Consider the following 20,362-nt stretch of genomic DNA (forward strand, 5'->3'; position numbering starts at 1 on the left):
GGTAAAAAAGGCAAATAGCATCTTAGTATGAAAAAAGTTTGACTCAGTGGACCCCTGGACCACACTTTGAGAACCACTGAGCTGGATCATTGTTCTGGGGGTACAGAGGTGACGTTCACTGTGACAGTTGATGGATCATGGAAAATGGGGTACATTGTTCCAGGTGTTTCATTGGGATAGTCTATGGTACACAGGGTGTTCTGTTGCAGGGGGTGCCCATGACGTAATTGGGTACACGAGAAACATGGTTATGGGGCACACGGGTATACAGCACACCCAGTAGACAGGGTACACGGATAGAGGTGGTATTCCATGATATACTGAGCTAGGTGGGCTGTGCTGTTGTGTGTGCTACATTGGCCTAGACCAGGGTTCAGCAAACCATGGCCCATGAGCCAAATTCAGCCCACTACCCGTTTTTGTAATTAAGTTTTATTGAAACACAGCCATGCTCATTTGCTTACGTATTGTCTATGGCTGCTTTGTGCTACAGTGGCAGAGTTGTGTAGTTGTAACAGAGACTATATGTCTTTCAAAGCTAAAATATGTACTTTCTGGCCCTTTATAGGAAAAGTTTGCAGACTCCTGGCCTAGCCCCTAGCCTAGATGTGGGATTGGCTATCAGAGGTGGTCCATTAGGATCATACTGTGGTACACAGGGCAGGTGTTTATGGGCAGATGCCAAGACATGCCATGGTCTACTGTACACTGGGAGAAACTGCTACACAGGTGCCCTGGGACTCACACATATGTTGTTATAAATAGTTTCAGTAGAGAACCATGTCAAGGGTTCTTCCCTTTTACTGGCTTTCAGGGAAGAGCTCAGTCCTGGGACCAGGACCTATAGCAAGGGGCATAGGAGCATCCATGGTGAGTGTGACGAGGGCTGGAACCACTAAGGAAGGCAACCATATAGTTTGATGTCGCCAAACACTGACCACCCCCAAGTCGCCAGAACAGGGTGATCAGGAAGCTGGGAGAGTGTGTGGTTCCTTGAGGCATGTCCTGGGGTCAACTGTGGGTCACGGCCAGCCTAACACAGGCACGTTGTGTGTGCAGAAGCCGCACATGTGTCCCTGAGAACAAGGACGGTGCGGTGTGCGTGTGCAGTATGATAGTGGATATCATATACTCCGTGGACGTCTATACCCTTGAACTGTGGGCTGGGCAGCAGCTGCTGTGGAAAGACATCTTCCAGCCCTGCCATCATGGTGAGTAGCAGTGGGCTAGGGGCAGGGACTGCAGGTGTTCCCACAGCTGGCTGGGCTCTGGGACAAGGGGGGCAGGCAGCAGGTGGGGAAGGGAGTCCAAGCAGCAGGAACTACATTTTCCCAGATGTGATAGGCTTCCAGCCCTTTTCTGGGCCTCAGTCCTCCCATCTGCAAGATGGGGTTGGGTTCAGCAATAGATCAGGCTTCTTTCAGCTCATATACTTCACCTCCCTGAATTTAAGTGCCCAGGGAGGGGTATTGAGATGAGGCATGTCTGATTGAAGGCATGCTTGCTGGAGATCAAACAGTTAGCTGGGAACATCCCTTCCACCTTCTGTTGACTGGTCATCTGCTGCTTCTTTGGATGGTCTGGACCATGGAATTCTGAGCTCATCCTGGTACTTGAAGCCTGTTGGATCTCCCCATAAGCTTGTTGGGGTGTAGTGACAAGTGTTTAAAATACCACTCGTTGCTTTCACATTGCCTTTCGTAGCCTCAGTTTCCAGAAGGTAGTTAGTATTCCCATTTTACAGTTTAATAAACTGTAGTTCAGAGAGGGCAGGTAACATGCCTAAGGTCACACAGCTAGAGAGCAGCAGAAGCTATATTCAAAGTCAGGCCTCTGCAGAACTTACAATCTTAACCACTCCATGAGCGTTTCCTGAAGGGTCTAGGCATACCTGCTGGTGGTTGAAAGGTTATTTAAATTGACCCATGGATGACCTTTAAAATAACTTTTATATTTGTGCATTGATTTTAATGCATATTCTGTACTCGTGGTCTCATGGATATGATTCCTTAAAAAAAAAGAAAACTAAATGTTTTTAAAACGGCGAATCAATCAAAGTAAAACAAACAAACAAAAAACTTAGTAAAGAATCGTACAGTACCCAGATGTGGCCAAAGATGTGAAGGATGAAAGTGAAAAAGCTAATGTTTGGGTGTCTTTAGCTTGTACTTTTTGCATCTACCGTAGTAAGACAGTTTATAACAAACACTGACTGAAGTGCTATGAACAATTTTAGCAACATTCTAGTCTGTGTTATGGTTGTAACTCTCTGTGCTTGTTGACTGAAATCTAAATGACTTGGGGTTCTGTGAGGCTGGATCCTGGGCAGGGCTGTGCCTCCTCCCATTGCCTGGCCAAGCACCTCACACAGGCAATGCTTCTCCCACAGTCAAACCCAGGGCCCCAGAAAACCTCACGGTTCACAAGAATGCCTCTGACATGTTGCTGCTGAGGTGGGGCAACCCATACGCTCCTGCGGATCTCCTGTACTCGGAGCTCACCTACCTGGTCAACATCTCAAATGAAAACGACCCCTCGGATGTGAGTGGATGGGCCAGGGAGTTTCTTTGTACCGTCTTGGGAATCCTTGAGGGGAGGTGGGAATTTAGGCTTGTGCGGGACAGGCCTCTGGGCTTCGTAGGACACCTGGACCGCTGCAGGGCTGTTGTCGCCAGAGACCTGGCTCCTAACCTGGCTATGCTCTGTGACCTGGGTCAAGTCCCTCAACCTCTCTGGGCCCCCAATTCTCAGTGTGACACAAAGGGAGCTTATTTCCGCTCACTGTTCCTCACCTTTATAGGAGGGCCTTTGGACCATATCTGTGTTTCCCAGAGCCTGGGACACATGGAACTACACACTTAAATCACCTGAGCCACAAAGTAAGACAGTATTCCATGTCAATTCCCTCATGGTCCTAGGTGGTCAAGGAGGAAGTCTCTTCAAGCGGATAGGCTTTCTAATCCCTCTTTTTAACAAAGAGAGAAGGGGCCGCAGGCACAGAACCTTCCTGGAGAAAACAGTTTCGGCCAGTGATGTTGCTTGCTTTTCATTGTGTTTACTTTTATGTGATATTCGTGGCCTGTGATACTTGTTTCCCATTCACAGTAGTAATAGTATGGTTCCTTTGAAAGTAAATGTATTGAAGTTTTTTAAAAAGGGGGGAATAGATTTAAGGGAGTCCTGGTGGCTTAGTGGTTAAGAACATGGCTGCTAACCAAAAGGTCGGCAGTTTGAATCCACCACCCACTCCTTGTATACCCTATGGGGCAGTTCTGCTCTGTCCTACAGGATCACTATGAGTTGGAATTGACTTAACAGCAATGGGTTTGGATTTTTTTGGGGGGTGGTTATTAAGTAAATAACAGCAGAGGCAATACACAATGGATGGCTTGGTCCCATCTCTCTTAGTTGCAGGTGGGGGAGGAGAAAGGAGGTCACTTCCTGCCATCCAGGTTTTGCCTCCAAGTCCCAAACCCACCTTCCTCACATTCCCAAGGGGAACAGTATCAGAAGACCTTGGACCCCAGAGTCCCACAGAGCTGGGCTCCTTCCCTGCTCTGCCAGGTACATGAGCTTAGGCATCTTATGTAGCCTCTTTGTGCCTCAGTTTCCTCATCTGGAACATGGAGATCACAAGAGTACCCACCCCATGTGGCTGTTGACAGCATGAAATATGTGACATAGCAAGGGCTCACGGTGTGGTCAGGGGTGCACAGAAACCAGTGACTGGGGCAGGTTCTGTGTTGTCAGCAAATCTCCTTCCTGGGTCATGGGTCTGTGCCAGGCCTGCTGAGAACTCAGGGGCATGGGTTCCAGGGGAGGGGGGGTGAGATCTTCTTTCTTGAGTTACCTTCAGGCATGGCTGGATCCGGTTGCACAAATAAGGTTTTAGTAATCTATTCATCTCTTGGCCACGATTTATTTTGTGTTAGCGTCATTTTGGGGCAGTCTCTTCACTTGGGCAGTGGCAAATATGCCCCCTAGCAGCTTCACACCTGTCTTTCCTGACAGTCTCAATAGAAGTCTTGGGGCTGATGTTCCCTGGGCCCGGCTTGGATCACATGCCAGTCTCTGAGCCAGTCATTGGCTGTGGGGAGGAGAGGGTGCTGGCAGAGGCTCTGATTGGCCAGGGACGAGTCACATGCCCACCTCTGGAGCTGGAGATGGGATCAGCTGGACTGAGAATGAGGAGGGGGATTCCCCAAGGGAAACTGCAGAGGGGGAAAAGGACCGGCCTGGCTGAAACACTGGCCAGGTGTAGGACCTGGGGCCCCACTCCAGCCATGGGATAGAACTGGTCAGCATGCCTGGGCTACGGCTCAGTGGGCATGGCAGTCTGCCCCTGGGACACACAGTACCAGGTCCGAGGCAGCAAGATGAAGCCCAGCTTCTCCTGTTGGTGGGGCAGAGCCTGCTGAGACTTCTACCCCCATCTTCCCACAGACAGCTGAGCCTGAAGATTTCCCTTCACTAGTCATTGGCCAGAACAGGTCACATGCTCTCTTTAACCAGTCACAGGCAGGGAAATGGGATCACCATAATTGGCTTAGAGCAGCAGGATTAACCCTCTAGAGACAGAGGCTCCCTGACTGCGTGCTGCTGGGTGGGTGTCCACCCGTGTCTGTTATGGCACTGTGGACACAGCCCTGGCTCAGACAAGTACATTCTAAGAAGAGACATTAGAACTTCCTGTGGAGTTTTGGGCCTGGGAAATAAAGAGGCGCTCTAACCCATAGGAGTTTCCTGGATAGGGAAAGGAGGAGACAGTACGCCAGGCAGAGGGAACTGCGTGAACAAACGTGTGGAGGTGTGGACATTCGTGGATACCTTAGGACTGTGGAACATGGAGGTGCCCACAGTGAAAAAGCAGAAAACGAGAGCACAAGTTTGTTTTGGGCGGTGAATGCCATGTTCATGATAATAGTGTTACCATTTCTTATATGCCTACTATGTGCCCAGCACAAGGTATGCCATCACCAATTGTTATGAAAACCCTGCAGGAGAGAGGGTATTTGTCTCTTCCATTTAGAGATGAGGAAATTGAGGTTTATCCAAGGTCACACAGCTGTAAGCGGCCAAGCTTGGATTTGAACCAGCTGTCTGGCTCTGGAGCCTGTGCTGTTTCTTCTCCCCAGGCACGGGCCTGTTTGTTACAAAACCACAAATAGTTGCTTGGAAGCTCCCATTTCTCTTTTGTTTCTTAGTAAAACATTCTCCAATTTCTTGCTGCTTTCCAGGGTGTAGGATTCCTTTCATGAAATAAACCCAGCATTGCTGAAATGTCCTCCTTTCCCTCCCCTCCCCCAGATCCCCCTCAGTCTCAGCTCATCTGTAATGGGAAAGCTCCCAGCCCCACCCTACTTTCTCTAGCAACCTCCTGGGGGCTTTGCTTCTTTGTCATGAAAAACCAGCCCCTGGCTCAGTTTGCAGAGCCCTGGTGGCATAGGGGTTAAGAGCTACATCAAAAGGTTGGGTGTTGGAATCCACCAGCCATTCCTTGGAAATGCAGTGGGGCAGTTCTACTCTGTCCTACAGGGTTCCTATGAGTCGGGATAACTCGGTGGCAATGGATTTTTTTTTTTTTTTTTTTTTTTTTGGTTTTGGCTCACTTTGCACCAGACTGTTTCCCCAAACAACTCTTCCAACAGGAAAGGGGCTGCCAGGCCTGTGGAGGAGAGAGCCAGCAAAGGAATGGATCTCTCAGGTAGAGGCATTACAGGCAGAGGCTTCAGGCCATTGACTTGCTCTCAGAATCGATACTGAACATAGTGTTTATTTCATTTTTCACTTAAAATCTTTTTTTTGTAAAAGTAGTATTTACACGAAGTAAAAAATGCAAATGGTGCAAAAGGACATAGAATGAAAACATATTCCCCTCTCAGCCCCATCCTCCCATTCCCTTTCCCAGAGGTTGACTTCTGCTCCCTGTCTCCTGCCAGGAGGAAAGGAAGGCAGGGATGCAGCAGGCAGAGGGCATGGGGGCATGCATGCCTTTCCCAAGAGTTTGTGCCTCTACTAGGGAATGTGTGTGTTCATCACTGCAGGTTAGCATTCTATTGCTGCATAACAATACCAGCACAAGCTTAGCAGCTTTAAACGGCACACATTTATTATCTCACGGTGTCTGTGGGCCAGGAGTCTGGGCCTGGCATCCCTGGGTCCTCTGCTTTAGGGCTTCGGAGGCTGTAATCAAGGTGTCAGCTGGGGCTGCGGTCTCATCTGAGGCTGTCCCGGGGAAGGACCTACTTCCAAGCTCACGTGGTCATTGACAGGATCCAGTTCCCGGTGGCTTGTTGGACAGCGAGCCTCAGCTTCTTGCTGGCCATTGGCCAGAGGTCCTCTTCAGTTCCTTGCCATGTGGCCTTCTCAAGGCCAGCAGGGGAGAAGGGGTCTCCTAACAAGATGTACACTGTAGTCTGATATGATATAATCACACACTCGTAATCCATATACCCATCACCTTTGCTATATTCTCCTAGTTAGAGACAAGCTACAGGTCCTGACTACACCTAGAGGGCATGATACAAGGCGGCGATCATGGGACCATCTTAGAATCTGTCACCCTCTATCACTATGCCTTCCCCTTTTCTTCTTTTCAACATAAAAGGTAGCAGACGACACATACTATTCTGAATCTTACCCTTTCACTTAACACTAGATCTGGGCAGTCACATGCCAGGTGAGGCTAGTTGGGCAGGGCCTTAGAGTCCAGGTCAATGACTTTGGCCTTGGCCTTGGTGCTAGAGAGCCCAGGAAAGATCAAGAGGGACGGGTTGGCCCTCTCTGCACTTCAGAAAGATCATACTGGTGCTTCCTATGTGCCAGGTGCTGTTCTAAGTGCTTCCCTGCTATTAAGCCATTCAATAAAGGTGGCTTTATTAAATGGGTTTATTTATTTATTTAATGGGTTAATGAGAGGTAGCCACCTTTATTATTCCCATTTTGCAGAAGAGGACATTAAGGCCCAGAGAGGTTGTGGCACTTGCCTAAGGTCACACAGCCAGAAAGCAGATGTAGGAACTTTTCTTATTGTTATTTTACAGATGAGAAAATTAAAATTCAGAAAGCTTAATCAACTTGCCAGAGTGATGTAATATGGGTAATTTGTGGGGGAGCCGGAGTGAGGGCTGATACCCTGACTGCTTCACTCTACTCTGATCACTGTTGTGGAGGTGGCAAGCAAAGACTCAAGTTAGGGAAACAACTGTATGTCCAGAATGGTGTCTCTTAAACATTGTGGGGTCAGCTAAGGACAGCAGCCAGGGCGAAAGCTGATGCCCCCTCCCTTAGCTGGTGTACTAACGTCTCCCTTTCCTCTACCAGTTCGTAGTCCAAGAGGTGATCTATAAGGAACCCTTCCTTTACCTGCCAGCCAGTTCCCTAAAGTCTGGAGTCTTCTATAGGGCATCAGTGAAGGCCCAGTCTCAGGAGTATAACAGTACCTGGAGTGAGTGGAGCCGCAGCAACACATGGTACAACTGTGAGTATCAGGAGCCCTGAGCATAGAATCGCAGCCCCACCCTTTTAGTCTGTGGCCAGATCCTTCCCCTGGCGGAGCCTCTGATTTCCATTTCATAGGATGCCTCTAATGTCAAATAACAGAATTACTGACTGATGTGGTGTATTAGGGTGGGTAGACTAGGCAATGGTAACAAATAAGCCCACAATTTCAGTGGCTTAACACAATAAAAATATATTTCTTGCTTGAGTATTTCTTGGCTTTCCTCCCTGTGGTGATTTGGTGACTGGAGTTCCATCCATCTTTGAGGCTCCATCATCCACTAGGGCAAAGGTTTTTAACATTTTTGTGTCATGGACCCCTTTGACAGGCTGGTGAAGCCTATAAACCCCACCTCAGAATAATGTTTTTAAATGCATAAAATAAACTACACAGGATTACAGAGGAAACTAATTGTTTTGAAATGCAGTTATGTAATATTCTTAAACACATTTGTTACCTAGGAATAGACGTGCGTCATTGTTAACACGTTAAATAACAAGATCTAGTGGTAGATCTTATAAATACTTAATTTCAAAGTAGATGAGCATAAATGATGTCTGTGACTCTGATGTGATGTGAAGATAGCTGTGACGTCTATTGGTGACAGTCACTGATGCTGCCATTAATGTGGTTTGCCCCCTACATTCCTAATGGAAGAAAATGCTGAATGTCAGTTAGAGGTTAGTGAAATTAAAGATGTCATTTCTTTCCCATCGAAGTTCCCAGGCCCTGGAATTCTATCTATGACCTTGTTGGTGGTTTGTGGACCCAAAGTTAAGAATCCCTGCTCTAGGGCCTCCCATTATCTGCATCCAGCCAGCCAAAAGGGAAAGAAAGCCTAGAGACCACACCTACTTCTTAAAGCTTTAGCCTGGAAGTGATACAAGTTCTATTGGTGAAAACTGGTCACATCGCCACACATAGCTGCAAGGGATGCTGGGAAATGTAGTCCTTGACTTGACAGCTACATTCCAGAAAGAACTGTTTATAACTTTGCAACACATGGCATTTATAATAGGAATATTGAATTATATCACATAATATGAAGTCTTACAAGTGAATCTTCCCCGGGCCCATCCCAGCTCAGCAGTGTCATCCTTCTTCCCCTCTGCTGTCCTTGGCATGGCCCCAAGTCTGCTGCTACATATACCCTCACACACTAGGGCCCAAAGCAGGAAGGAAAGGAAAGGCTGCTGTCATGGATTGAATTGTGTCCCCCCAAAATATCTGTCAACTTGTCTGGGTCATGATTCCCAGTATTGTGTGATTGTCCACTGTTTTGTCATCTGATGTGATTTTCCTACATGTTATAAATTCTATCTCTATAATGTTAGTGAGATGGGATAAGCAGCAGTTATGTAGACTCAATCTACAAGATTAATCTACAACTTAAGCCAATCTCTTTTGAGATATAAAAGAGAGAAGCCATGCAGAGAGACGGGGGACCTCATACCACAAAAAAAGCAGCGCCGGGAGCAGAATGCATCCTCTGAACCCCAGGTTCCATGCAGAGAAGCACCTGGACCAGGGGAAGATTGATGACAAGGACCTTCCCCTGGAGCCGACAGAGAGAGAAAGCCTTCCCCTGGAACTGGTGCCCTGAATTCAGACTTCTAGGCTACTAGACCGTGAGATAATAAACTTCTGTTTGTTAAAGCCATCCATTGTGGTATTTCTGTTATAGCAGCACTAGATGACTAAGACAGCTGCCATGAGGGAGTATACCTCATGTATCTCTCTCTTCTATCTGGAAGTATAAGTCTTTCTGGAAGCTTCCGTAGCAGACTTCCCTTCTTATTGGCAAGCACTCTTCACATGACCTCTCTTAACTGCAAGGGAAGTTGGGAACTCAAATGTCTGGAAAAGAAATGAGAATCATGATCGGCCCAAGCCTCAGTGTGGGCACATTGCTGCCTAAGAAAAAAGAAGGGGAAATGGCTGTTGGGTAGGGTAGGCTGCCTCAGTCATCGTCTGTACAATGGGGAGGAGTAAGGCTGTTACGAAAATTCAATGAAAGAAGGAACCTTTAAAGTGCTGGGCACAGTGGGGTTGGCAGTTACCCTGACCCACCTTGCCACTTGTCCCTCTCAGCATTGCTTCTCTTGTACTACGGATGTCTGTTGACCTGTCTCCCACTTAAGGGCTGTGAGCTCCTTAAGGCAGTATCTTCTCTGTGTCGATAGCTCTAATGCCCAGAACAGGGTCAGGCACACAGTAGGTACTTGGGAAAGTTTTCTCAAATTGGTTGAATTCTACCATTGATCTGGAGAAAAGGAAGGTGATACAGTGAACAGGTACGATGTGGTGGACACTCATTAATTATTCCAACAACTGCTAATATTGAGTTCCTACTGTGTGCCTGGCCCTGCGCTAGACACCGGGGAGCCAATAGAGAATAAAACAGACAAACGCCTCACCCTTGTGGAGCTGACATTTTTGGGGCGGGGGAGATAGAAAAGAAACAAGTAAACAAAGAAGTCAGATCTAGAAGACAGCAAGCGCTGGGGAGAAAATAAATCAGGGTAAGAGGAGGGAGTCATGGAAGTGGGCAACAGAGGGAATCAGAGACAACATCTTGAAGCAGGCGACAATGAAGTGAACTTGAAGAAGGAGCCAGCCACGGAAAAATGATCACAGCGGATGCCTACGGAACATGAGGGCAGTGTTCTGAGTGCATTGCCTATTAAATCATGTAATCTTCCCACCACCCTGTGAGAGAACCACTGCTATTAACCCACTGTACAGATGAGAAACTGAGTCACAGAGAGGTGGGGGAATTCTCACAGTGTAGGAGGCTAGACCTCACAACTGGACCAATGAGCAACATCATGATAAATGGAGAAAAGATTGAAGTTGTCAAGGATTTCATTTTACTTGGATCCACAATCAACAGCCATGGAAGCAGCAGTCAAGAAATCAAAAGAAGCATTGCATTGGGTAAATCTGTTGCAAAGGACCTCCTTAAAGTGTTGAAGAGCAAAGATGTCACCTTGAAGACTAAGGTGCGCCTGACCCAAGCCATAGTATTTTCAATCGCATCATATGCATGTGAAAGCTGGACAATGAATAAGAAAGACCGAAGAAGAGTCGACGCCTTTGAATTGTGGTGTTGGCGAAGAATATTGAATATACCATGGACTGCCAAAAGAACGAACAAATCTGACTTAGAAGAGGTACAACCAGAATGATCCTTAGAAGCAAGGATGGCGAGGCTATGTCTTAAATACTTTGGACATGTTGTCAGGAGGGATCAGTCCCTGGAGAAGGACATCATGCTTGGGAAAGTACAGGGTCAGCGGAAAAGAGGAAGACCCTCCATGAGGTAGATTGACACAGTGGCTGTAACAATAAGCTGAAGCATAACGATGATTGTAAGGATGGCACAGGACTGGGCAGTGTTTCGTTCTGTTGTGCATGGGGTCCCTGTGAGTCAGAACCGACTCAACGGCACCTAACAACAACAGCAGGAGGCTAGAAGTCCAAATTCAGGGCACCAGCTATAGGGGAAGACTCTCTGTTGGCTCTGGGGAAAGATCTTTGCCTCTTTTATCCTCTGTAGCCCCCTCCGGTGTTCCTTGGCTCCATGGCGATCTTCATGTGGCAGTTATCCCTCTTATCCTTCTGTGTCCCCTTCTGTTCTAATCTGCTTTTTTTTTTTTTTTTTCTAACTCACAAGTGATTAGTGTAGGACACACCCTACGCTGATATGGCCTCATTAACCTAACAAAGAAAACCCTATTCCCCAATGGGATTACATGCACAAGTATAGGGATGTTGGTTAGGATTCCAACACATGTTTTGGGAGATCACACTTCAGTCCATCACAGGACTTGTAGGTCACCCAGCAAGGATATGACAGAATCAGGCTTTGAACTCATGAAGTCGGGCTCCAGGTCTGTGAGCTGAACTTCCCTCCATGCTTCAGGGGGGAAAGCCCAGCAAGTCCAAGGCCCTGAGATGGCGCTGAGCTCTGCAGGGTTGGGGGACAGCCAGGAGAGCAGTGTGAGCAGGAGGGCGGGAGAAGAAGATGCGGTGGGAGGGTGGGTTGGTGGGATCACCGAGGGTCTGTAGTCCAGGAAGCTGAGACTAGGCAGTTGCAGAGTGTAGTGCTCATACTTCCCCCTTGCTTCCAGACTATGAGAAGCCCCTGGTGCAGCGCCTTCCGCTTGGCATCAGTATCTCCTGCATCGTCATCCTGGCCACCTGTCTGTCCTCCTACTTCATCATCATCAAGTGAGTCCTGGTGGGCTTCAGCATGGGGACCGCTGAGCTGCCCCTCTCAGGTGGAAGTGGGGGGGTGGGAGGGAAGGGCTGTTCTCCCCGCTGGCTCCAAGAAGAAATTCTTTCTCTAATCCATTAGCTCGTGGTCCTTTCATTCAGCAGTAAAGATTTATTGGGCACCTACTATGCACAAGACATTGGGGCTAGAGCTGAGAACAAGACCCTGGCTCCTAGTGGGGAGACAGAAGATGCCCGGTGAACAAGTAACTAAGGCGGTTTTCTGTAACTATCCAAGTTTTGAAGGAGGTATACAGGGGAAGGGGAGAGATGTTTTGGGGGCACTATTTTAGACAGGAGGAGCCCTGTTGGTGCGGTGGTTAAACACTCGGCTGCTAACTAAACGGTTGGTAGTTCGAACCCGCCAGCTGCTTCGTGGAAGAAAGATGTGGCAGCCTGCTTCTGTAAAGATTTAGAGCCTTGGAAACCCTATGGGGCAGTTTACTCTGCCCTATTGGGTTTACTAGGAGTCGGAATCGGCCATTCGGCAGCAGGTTTGGTTTTTAGTTTTGTTTTGGATGGGGAGCCAGAGCAGGCATCTCTGAGGAGGGATATTTGAGCAGAGACTTGACTGGAGAGAAGTAGTGGCCAGGGGAGACCTGGGAAAGACCTGCCTTTGACAAAAAGGAGCTGGAGTTATCCTGTGTCCCCTTATCCCCCTGGGTACCTCAGGAGTGGTCCAGGCAGAAGCAAGGACTTGGGGGCAGGAGATAGGAGTCCTTGACGATTGTCCTGATGGAGTCAGGGGACTTGCATCTGAATCCTGGCCTCGACGCCTGGCAGCAGTGTGTCTGTCAAGCTGCTGAGCCTCTCTGAGCCTTGGGATCCTCCTCTGAAATGGGAACGGTGATATCCCAGTGTTTGCCGTGCAGACTGAGAGCAGTGGGGAGGACATAATTCATTGGTTGTAAGGGGCTGACTCTCCACCACCTGTCACCTGCTGTGTCCCAGCACTCCAGCCTCCTTGCTGTTCTTTGCACACATCTAGCAAGTTCTCACCTCAGGGCCTTTGCACTTGCTGTATCCCTGCCTGGAAAGCTTTTTCTCCATGCGTCGCTGTGGTTTACTCCATTACCACATTCATTCGCTGCTCAGAAGTCATTCCTCGTTGCTCCCCATTCCTCTCTACCCCCCATCTTTAGTTTATTTTTTAAAATACTTTCTTTTATCTGTTGTTGTTGAGAATATACACAGCAGAACATACAGCAATTCCACAGTTTCTACATGTACAATTCAGTGACATGGATTACATTCTTTAAGCTGTACAGCCATTCTCACCTTCCTTTTCTGAACTGTTCCTCCTCATTGACATAAGCTCACTGCCCCTTATCTTTGTTTTTATTCATGGCCCTTATCGCCAGGAATGAATGATGTCACATCATTCTTTCTGTATCTGTTTATTGTCTGTCTCCCCATCTAGAATGCTCACTGTTATGTTCCCAGGGCCTGGCACAGTGAGTGGAACATAGTAGGTGCTCATAAACACGTACTGAAAGACCGGCTGAAGTGGGCGGAAGCTAATCCAGAGGTGGAAGGAGGGTCTTCCCTCCCAGCACTGATGCTCGGAGGCTCCAGGCTGTTTCTCTAAGGGTCTTCTCAGCTTCCCAGGCCACTCCAGGCCTCACCCTGGTACCTTACCCTCTGCTCCAGAGAGGGCATTGGTGATGCGGAAACCGAGAATTCTTTCTCTGCAGCTTGAGTCGCCCCTAATTCCTTGGGGCTGACTGTAGGATTTGGGGCTTCGTTCCCACTGGGGACAGAGGTGGCCACGTCAGGAACTCCATTCTGGGGAGCAGAATGCTGGAGCATGTACCCAGCTCTGCCACCTACCAGCTATCATTTCACCTCTCTGGGCCTCAGTCTCCTCATCTGTAGAATGGGTTAACAGTAGAACCCATTTCATAGGATTAGTATGAGAGTTCAGTGGATTTACATCCCACAACCAATCAGCATAGTGTCTAGTGCTGCACAAGTCTTAGCGACTACGATAATTTTTGTGGGAAGAGCATCAACCTATCAATGGTTTGGAGACCAATTCCGTTTCCTTTTGTTTTTCAGGATTAAGAAAGAATGGTGGGACCAGATTCCCAACCCAGCCCACAGCCCCCTCATAGCTATCATCATCCAGGACTCACAGGTAGGAGAGTATGTTGGTGAGGATGCTTTTGACTGTGCCTATCAGGAAATACGATTTAAAGCATCTGGGATCTTAAGGACATTCATTGGCTTTTGATATTAGCAATGAAAAGTTAGGTAGATCTCCAGGTAGGTTGTTTCAGCAGCTTAATGTGGTTGTTAGGTGCCCACAGTCTTTTCTGACACCAGCTGTCCCTCCCACGGCACTCTCTACTCCTCTTCTGGGTTCAATAATCCATTGCAATGGCCACTCAGAACTCACAAACTATACTCACAGTTAAGTGGTTTATTGAGGAAGTAACAGGATAGGACAGGCTGGAGCCTGGTGGGCGGTGAGTGGGGATATATCAGAGGAGGAGGCCAGCTCAGGAGAAGATGAAAGAGAGGAAAGCAGGTCACCAGAGACTTTGAGAGGTGCCAGCTTCTCTGAAGCATTACAGCCTCCCTCCAAACCAAACCAAACCCAAACTCATTGCCATTTAGTCAATTCCAACTCATAGCGACTCTATAGGACAGAGTAGAACTGCCCCATAGAGTTTCCAAGGCTGCAATCCTTATGGAAGCAGACTGCTACATCTTTCTCCCATGGAGCAGCTGGTGGGTTTGAACCACTGACCTTTTGGTTAGCAGCTGAGCTCTTAACCACTGCACCCCCAGGGCTCCAAAGCACCAGCGGATCTCCTCAATTCTCACTGGCCTGAATTGTGTCATATGCGCTTTACAAAAATAGCCAGCATTGTGGTGGGAATACCTTACGAACAGCAGGTGGCCACCCCTGAGCTGGGGGTGGGGTCAGCTTCCCCAGGGCACTGGCCATGTGTGGATGGGGTTTGCTTAAGCAACATCAGGGTTCTCTAGGAAGAAGAGGGGGATGCAAGTCCAGCCAAGAACAGAAATGCCATGTGTCCTCTATTCTCTAGGGACTCTAGCAGGCTTGGAGTCCAGTGGGGCTGACTTAAAATCTTGCCTCTGCCACTTACCTGCAGTGTGGACTTAAGCAAGTTGCTTAACTTCTCTGAGCCTGCTTTCCTCATGATTCAAATGTGAAGGCAGGTGTTGGAATTCACTGAGAATCCACGCAAGGTGCATGTTAAAGGACCCTGCATATCGTGCCATTGATCGATCAGTTAGGTCTTGCCATGTAACGATCACTCCAAAATTTAGAGGTTTAAAACAACAGTCATTTATTCAGCTCATGCTTCTGCAGGTGGGCAATTTGGCCTGGGCTTAGCAGGGGGTGGGGGATTCTGGGCTGGGCTCAGGGTGGGGGAAGTCTGGGTGGGCTCAGCAGGCAGATTATGATCTGGGCTGGGGAGAGGGGGAGCAGAGCAGGGTGTGGGGAGGGGACAGGGTTTCTGGGCTGCTCTGGGCAGATCTTGCCTAACTGTCCTGTCCCTGGTGGTTTACTCACAGGTCTAGCAGTTGGTAGACCCTCAGCTGGAGTAGTAGAGGTGACTGAGCCATGGTCCTTGGCTCCAGCAGGCTAGCTCAGGAGGAAGTGACTGAGCTGTGGTCCTCCGCTCCAGCAGGTTAGCTCAGGTGGAGATGACCAAGCCATGAGGCTGGTTCTCCAGCAGGGTAGCTCCAGTGGAGATGACCGAGCCCTGGGCCTTGGCCGCCAACAGGCTAGCTCAGGTGGAGGTGATCTCGCCGTGGGCCTCATCCTTCATTCAGCAGGCTAGCTCAGGTTCAGTCTCACGGGTGGCAAGCTCAAAGGCCTTCTGAGGCCTAGGCCCAGAGCTAGCCCACTGTCACTTCTACCTCACTGTGTTGATTAAAGCAAGTCAGAGGGCCAGGCCTGATTCAAGGGGTGGGGAGAGCTGCAGAGTATTGTGGCCATTTTGTCATCAGCCACAATACCTGTTAATATTAGGGCAATCTCATTAATTCTCAGAGCTCCCCACCCCCACCCCAGGAGGGCTGTGTTAGCCCCACTTTACCAGTCAGGAAACCCAGGCTCAGAGAGCTTATGTGAATGGTTGGAGCTCAGACCTGTCAACACTAAGGCTTGCACTCTACCACAAACATTTCCTGAGCGCTGCTGGAGGTCACTCAGCTCCGTTTCACTGGCTGTCTCTCTGTTTTAGGTGTCACTCTGGGGGAAGCCGTCCCGAGGCCAGAAACCAGTCAAGTGCCCGTATGTATATGAACTTAGGTTGTAGCCTGAGTGGGTTCTGAGGTGATGGAAGTGGGGTGGCGGGCCCATCTTGAGCTGGGTCACCCTGCCTCCACATCTGCCTTCTGATCTTGGTGTCTGATAGATGTCCTGGGACACTGGGCTGCGAAGGGTGGGAAGAGGAGGGGCATCTGGGTAGGTTGGCTGCTGGCAGAGGCCCCTGTTTCATTTGTGGGTCTGGCACGTGCTGAATCCCATGGGGAGAAGGTCAGGGTCTTTGGGGGTGCCCAACCCAGCATAAACCAAAAAAAACCGTTACTGTCGAGTTGATTCTGACTCATAGTGACCCTACAAGACCCTATAAGACAGAGTAGAACCACCCCATAGAGTTTCCAAGGAGCACCTGGTGGATTTGAACTGCCGACCTTTTGGTTAATAGCCATAGCACTTCACTACGCCACAAGGGTTCCCGACACAACTGTATACTGGTTGGCAAATAGCCCCTGTCCCAAACCCTCCAGTGTCCCACCACCCCCTGGCCTCCCTTGCCCCTCCCTGAGGGTGTCCAGTAAATAACGAGCTTCTGCCTGAGTCAGTAGGGGGCTCCAGAACCCTGCTCCAGCCCTGGGGCCCCACGTCTATTCTAATTGGTCGTTGCTTATGCTATGGTGTTGGTAAGTATTTGAAATATCATCATCCCTGATAAAGACTTATTTTATTAATAGATTGAGTTTGAAATAAGTGCCAGGTCACGTGCTGGGCTCTAGAAATCTCAAAGTAAGATGCTGGCCCTGCCCTCAAGGAGTTCCCAGGCTAGTAGTGAAGGTAGACTGATAAGATTATTGATTATAAAATCAAGAGGCATGTCTGCAGTAGAGAGAAGTCAATATAGGTGATTTCAAACCGGGCTTTGAAGGGTGGATAGGAGTTTTCCAAGAGGAGAGACTGAGCCCTGACCAAACTTGCGTTTGCTTTTGCAGACGCTGGAAGACTTGTCTTACCAAGCTCCTGCCCTGTTTTCTGGAGCATAACAAGGAAAAGGATGAGGATTCCCCCAAGGCTGCCAAACATGGGCCTTCCCAGGGCCCTGGAAAGTTGGCCCGATCCCCTGCAGAGCTCAGCAAGGCAGTGCTCTGGCCAGAGAGCATCAACGTGGTGCGGTGTGTGGAGCTGTTTGAGGCGCAGGTGGAGGGCGAGGAGGAGGAAGTGGAGGAAGATAAAGGGAGCTCCTGCCCTTCACCAGAGAACAGTGGGGTCAGCTTCCAGGAGGGCAGGGAGGGCATCGCGGCTCGGATGACAGAGAGCCTGTTCCTGGACCTCCTCGGGGGCCAGGATGGGGTCTTCAGCCCACAGGGCTTGGGAGAGTCGTTGCTTTCTCCACTGTCAGGAAGCGGGAATACTCAGATGCCCTGGGCGGAGTTCCCAAGTACAGAGCCCAAGGAGGCAGCTCTGCAGGGCGGGGAGCCGGAGTCGACCAGCCTGGCTTTCACAGAGTTGCCTGCTGTCATGGAAGACAACCCCACGTACCGCAGCCTCAGCACTTTCCTAAGCCAGTCCCCAGGCTCTGGAGAGCTGGACTCAGACCCGCTGCTGGCTGCATGCCTAGGGGAAGCAGACTCCCAGACCCCCTGTGCCTCCCAGCCCTTGGAGGAGCCCACCTCGCTCCAGCCGGAGCTGGAGACCTGGGAGCAGATTCTCCGCCGGAGTGTCCTCCAGCATGGGGCAGTCCCAGCCCCCACCTCAGCCCCTGCCAGTGGGGCAGCCCAAACCCCAGCCTCGGCCACCATCAGTGGCTATCGGGAGTTTGTGAGTGCAATGAAGCAGGGTAGCACCCAGGATGGCCAGACAGTGGGCCTCAGCTCTCCCGGAGAGTCTGGGTACAAGGCCTTCTCAAGCCTGCTTGCCAACAGTACTGCCTGCCTGGGGATATCTGGGGTTGAGGCCAGCAGTGGGGAGGGGGGCTATAAGCCCTTCCAGAACCTCCTTACCGACTGCCCTGAGGCCTCTGGCCCAGGCCCAGTCCCCCAGTTCACCTTTGGACTGGACATGGAGCCCCCTCACACCCCACAGGGTTCACTCTTCCCAAGCACTTCCCCAGAGCACCTCAGTCTGGGGCCAGTGCTGAAGGGAGAGGACAGCCAGAAGCCCCTGCTCCCCACAGAGCAGGCCATGGACCCCCTCAGGGACGACCTGGGCAGTGGCATTGTCTACTCAGCCCTCACCTGCCACCTGTGTGGCCACCTGAAACAGTGTCACAGCCAGGAGGAGCATGGCGAGGCCCACGCTGTAGCTGGCCCCTGCTGTGGCTGCTGTTGTGGAGATAGGTCCTCACCCTTGGTGAGCCCCCTGAGGGCTCCAGACCCCTTGCCAGGTGAGCTTCAGCTAGAGGCCAATCTCTCTCCAGCATGCCTGGCTCCCTTGGGTGTCTCAGAGGAGAACAAGTCCTCACTGTCCTTCCAGCCTCTCCTCAGCAATGCTCAGAGCTCAGACCAGCCTGCCAAAATGGTGGCCATGGCCTCCACGGAACCATCACGCATGAGGGTGACCTAGGTGTATGCCATTGTCATTGAGGACCCCAGATGAGGGCTGGAAGGCAGCCAGGCTGGCAGATTTCTGGAAGACTCAGAGAACTCTGGTATGAAGTTGCCCCGACATGGAGACTATGGAGACTATACCCTCACCCAACATGAGCCTGGGCTTGCCACAAGGCCCCGCAGCCACCCCCCCGCAGTGGAGGGCACCAGGCAGCTGGACCCCACAGCGGGCAACTACAGGGCTTAACTTCCCTCATGAGGCCCCTAGGTACCGTGACTTGTGAGCGAACCACTGAGGCCTTCCTTGGCTTCCCCAGCTGTGGGCCTTTGACCTGCCCACTCAACACGCTCCATACATGGCTCCACTCTGTCTCCATGTCTCACTCTGTCCTGGGATTTGCTGCCACATCTCACTGCATTGGAAGCGGAGTCTAGAAATTAACAAAGCCAAACAAGGAGACGTTGGGAAATAGATGGGAAATTGAGGTCCAGGAAGGGTGATCACTGCCCAGAGGTGACCATTCATTCAACAGAGCTTCACTGGGTGGACGCTGGAGACAGAATCCCGGCTCTCGGAGCGATGCTCAGTCAAGTGGAGGCAACAGAAAACCCCGTTGCGTTTGAGTCGATTCTAACTCATATCAACCTACAGGACAGGGTAGAACTGCCCCCCAGGGTTTCTAAGGAGCGGCTGGTGGATTCTAACTGCCGACCTTCTGGTTAGCAGCCTGAGCTCTTAACCACTGCACCACCAGGGCTGCACTGGTGGCAGAAGAATGCGGAAAATTTTGATTACCAAAGCCACATAGTATGCATCAGGCTCCCAGACACATCCGTCAGGCCAGTTCTCCTGTTAAGCATGGAGTCTCCAGGAAAAAATGTGCCCTGCGACCTTGAGACCAAAAGGGAGTGGTTCCCGTCTGTGACACTGCTCCCCTGGGCCATGCAGAGGGCAGGCACCCCGCAGCCTGCGCATTGGCCCAGACTTGGGCTAGGGATGGCGGGGACCTTGGGTTGAGCAGCGTTTGTGTGAGTCTGAAAGATTGTTTTATCACCTGAAGAGGGTGGGTGGGAGGGGGCAGGGCTTTGCAGTAATTAAAGGCTCTTGACCTCTTTGTTTTCATTTATTAAGCAAACATAGTACTTTACAGTCTACTGACTCATTTCATCCTCACATCAACCCTTTGAGGAATGGAGATGCAAGAGGTGAAGTAACTTGCTGTCTGGATTTCCCCAGACCAAGCCACCACCCCCGCCCCCCCTACACATGTGGTTTACGGATGGGAAAATGTAGCTCTACAGAGGGAAAGGGACTTGCCAAGGTCACAGGGTGAATGACAGAGCCTGAACTTGGACTTTTTGCCTCCAGGTGAGAGCTCTTTATAAACAAATATAATTTACTGTAAAAATAACAATTTAGAGCCAAGAAACATGCTAAATGCTACACATCCGCTATGTCATTTATGCCTCCCAGCAGCTCCAGGAATCAGGTTCATTTATTATTCCAGTTGTACAGATGAGAAAACCAGCTCAGAGAGGTTGAGAATTAGCTTAGAGTCACACAGCTAGGGTCCCAGTGCAATTTGTTGATTTCGGAGGTGATCCCAGGAAGACCTGGAAGGGGAGCAGAGAAATGAGACAGGGAAATGAAGGAGGCAGGAAAGGGTGTGTTACCGGACAGATCACCAGTGTGGCGGCTGACTCTGGATCCCGCTGAGAAACTCTGGGAAACGACGCCCAGAGCGCAAAAGGTGAGGGAGCCAGGGCATGTGTCCACTAGCTCCCCATCTGGCACTG

General features: G+C 50.0%; 1 protein-coding gene across 5 annotated transcripts in view; it reads left to right on the forward strand.

The window, feature by feature from the left end:
• Positions 1–19,210, forward strand: part of IL4R (interleukin 4 receptor) — a 47,110-nt gene extending 27,900 nt beyond the window's left edge. For all 5 annotated transcript variants that reach the window (XM_064295734.1, XM_010598474.3, XM_023558869.2 and 2 more), the window contains 7 exons: positions 1,060–1,211; positions 2,390–2,541; positions 7,324–7,480; positions 11,635–11,734; positions 13,838–13,916; positions 16,003–16,052; positions 17,012–19,210. In XM_064295734.1, coding sequence (XP_064151804.1) covers positions 1,060–1,211; positions 2,390–2,541; positions 7,324–7,480; positions 11,635–11,734; positions 13,838–13,916; positions 16,003–16,052; positions 17,012–18,581 — 2,260 coding nt within the window. In that variant the 3' untranslated portion in view covers positions 18,582–19,210. The remainder of the gene's footprint in view (positions 1–1,059; positions 1,212–2,389; positions 2,542–7,323; positions 7,481–11,634; positions 11,735–13,837; positions 13,917–16,002; positions 16,053–17,011) is intronic.
• Positions 19,211–20,362: the final 1,152 nt, after the last annotated feature.

The sequence above is a fragment of the Loxodonta africana genome, chromosome 12, assembly GCF_030014295.1.
Source record: "Loxodonta africana isolate mLoxAfr1 chromosome 12, mLoxAfr1.hap2, whole genome shotgun sequence".
In the NCBI taxonomy this organism is placed as follows: Eukaryota; Metazoa; Chordata; class Mammalia; order Proboscidea; family Elephantidae; genus Loxodonta; species Loxodonta africana.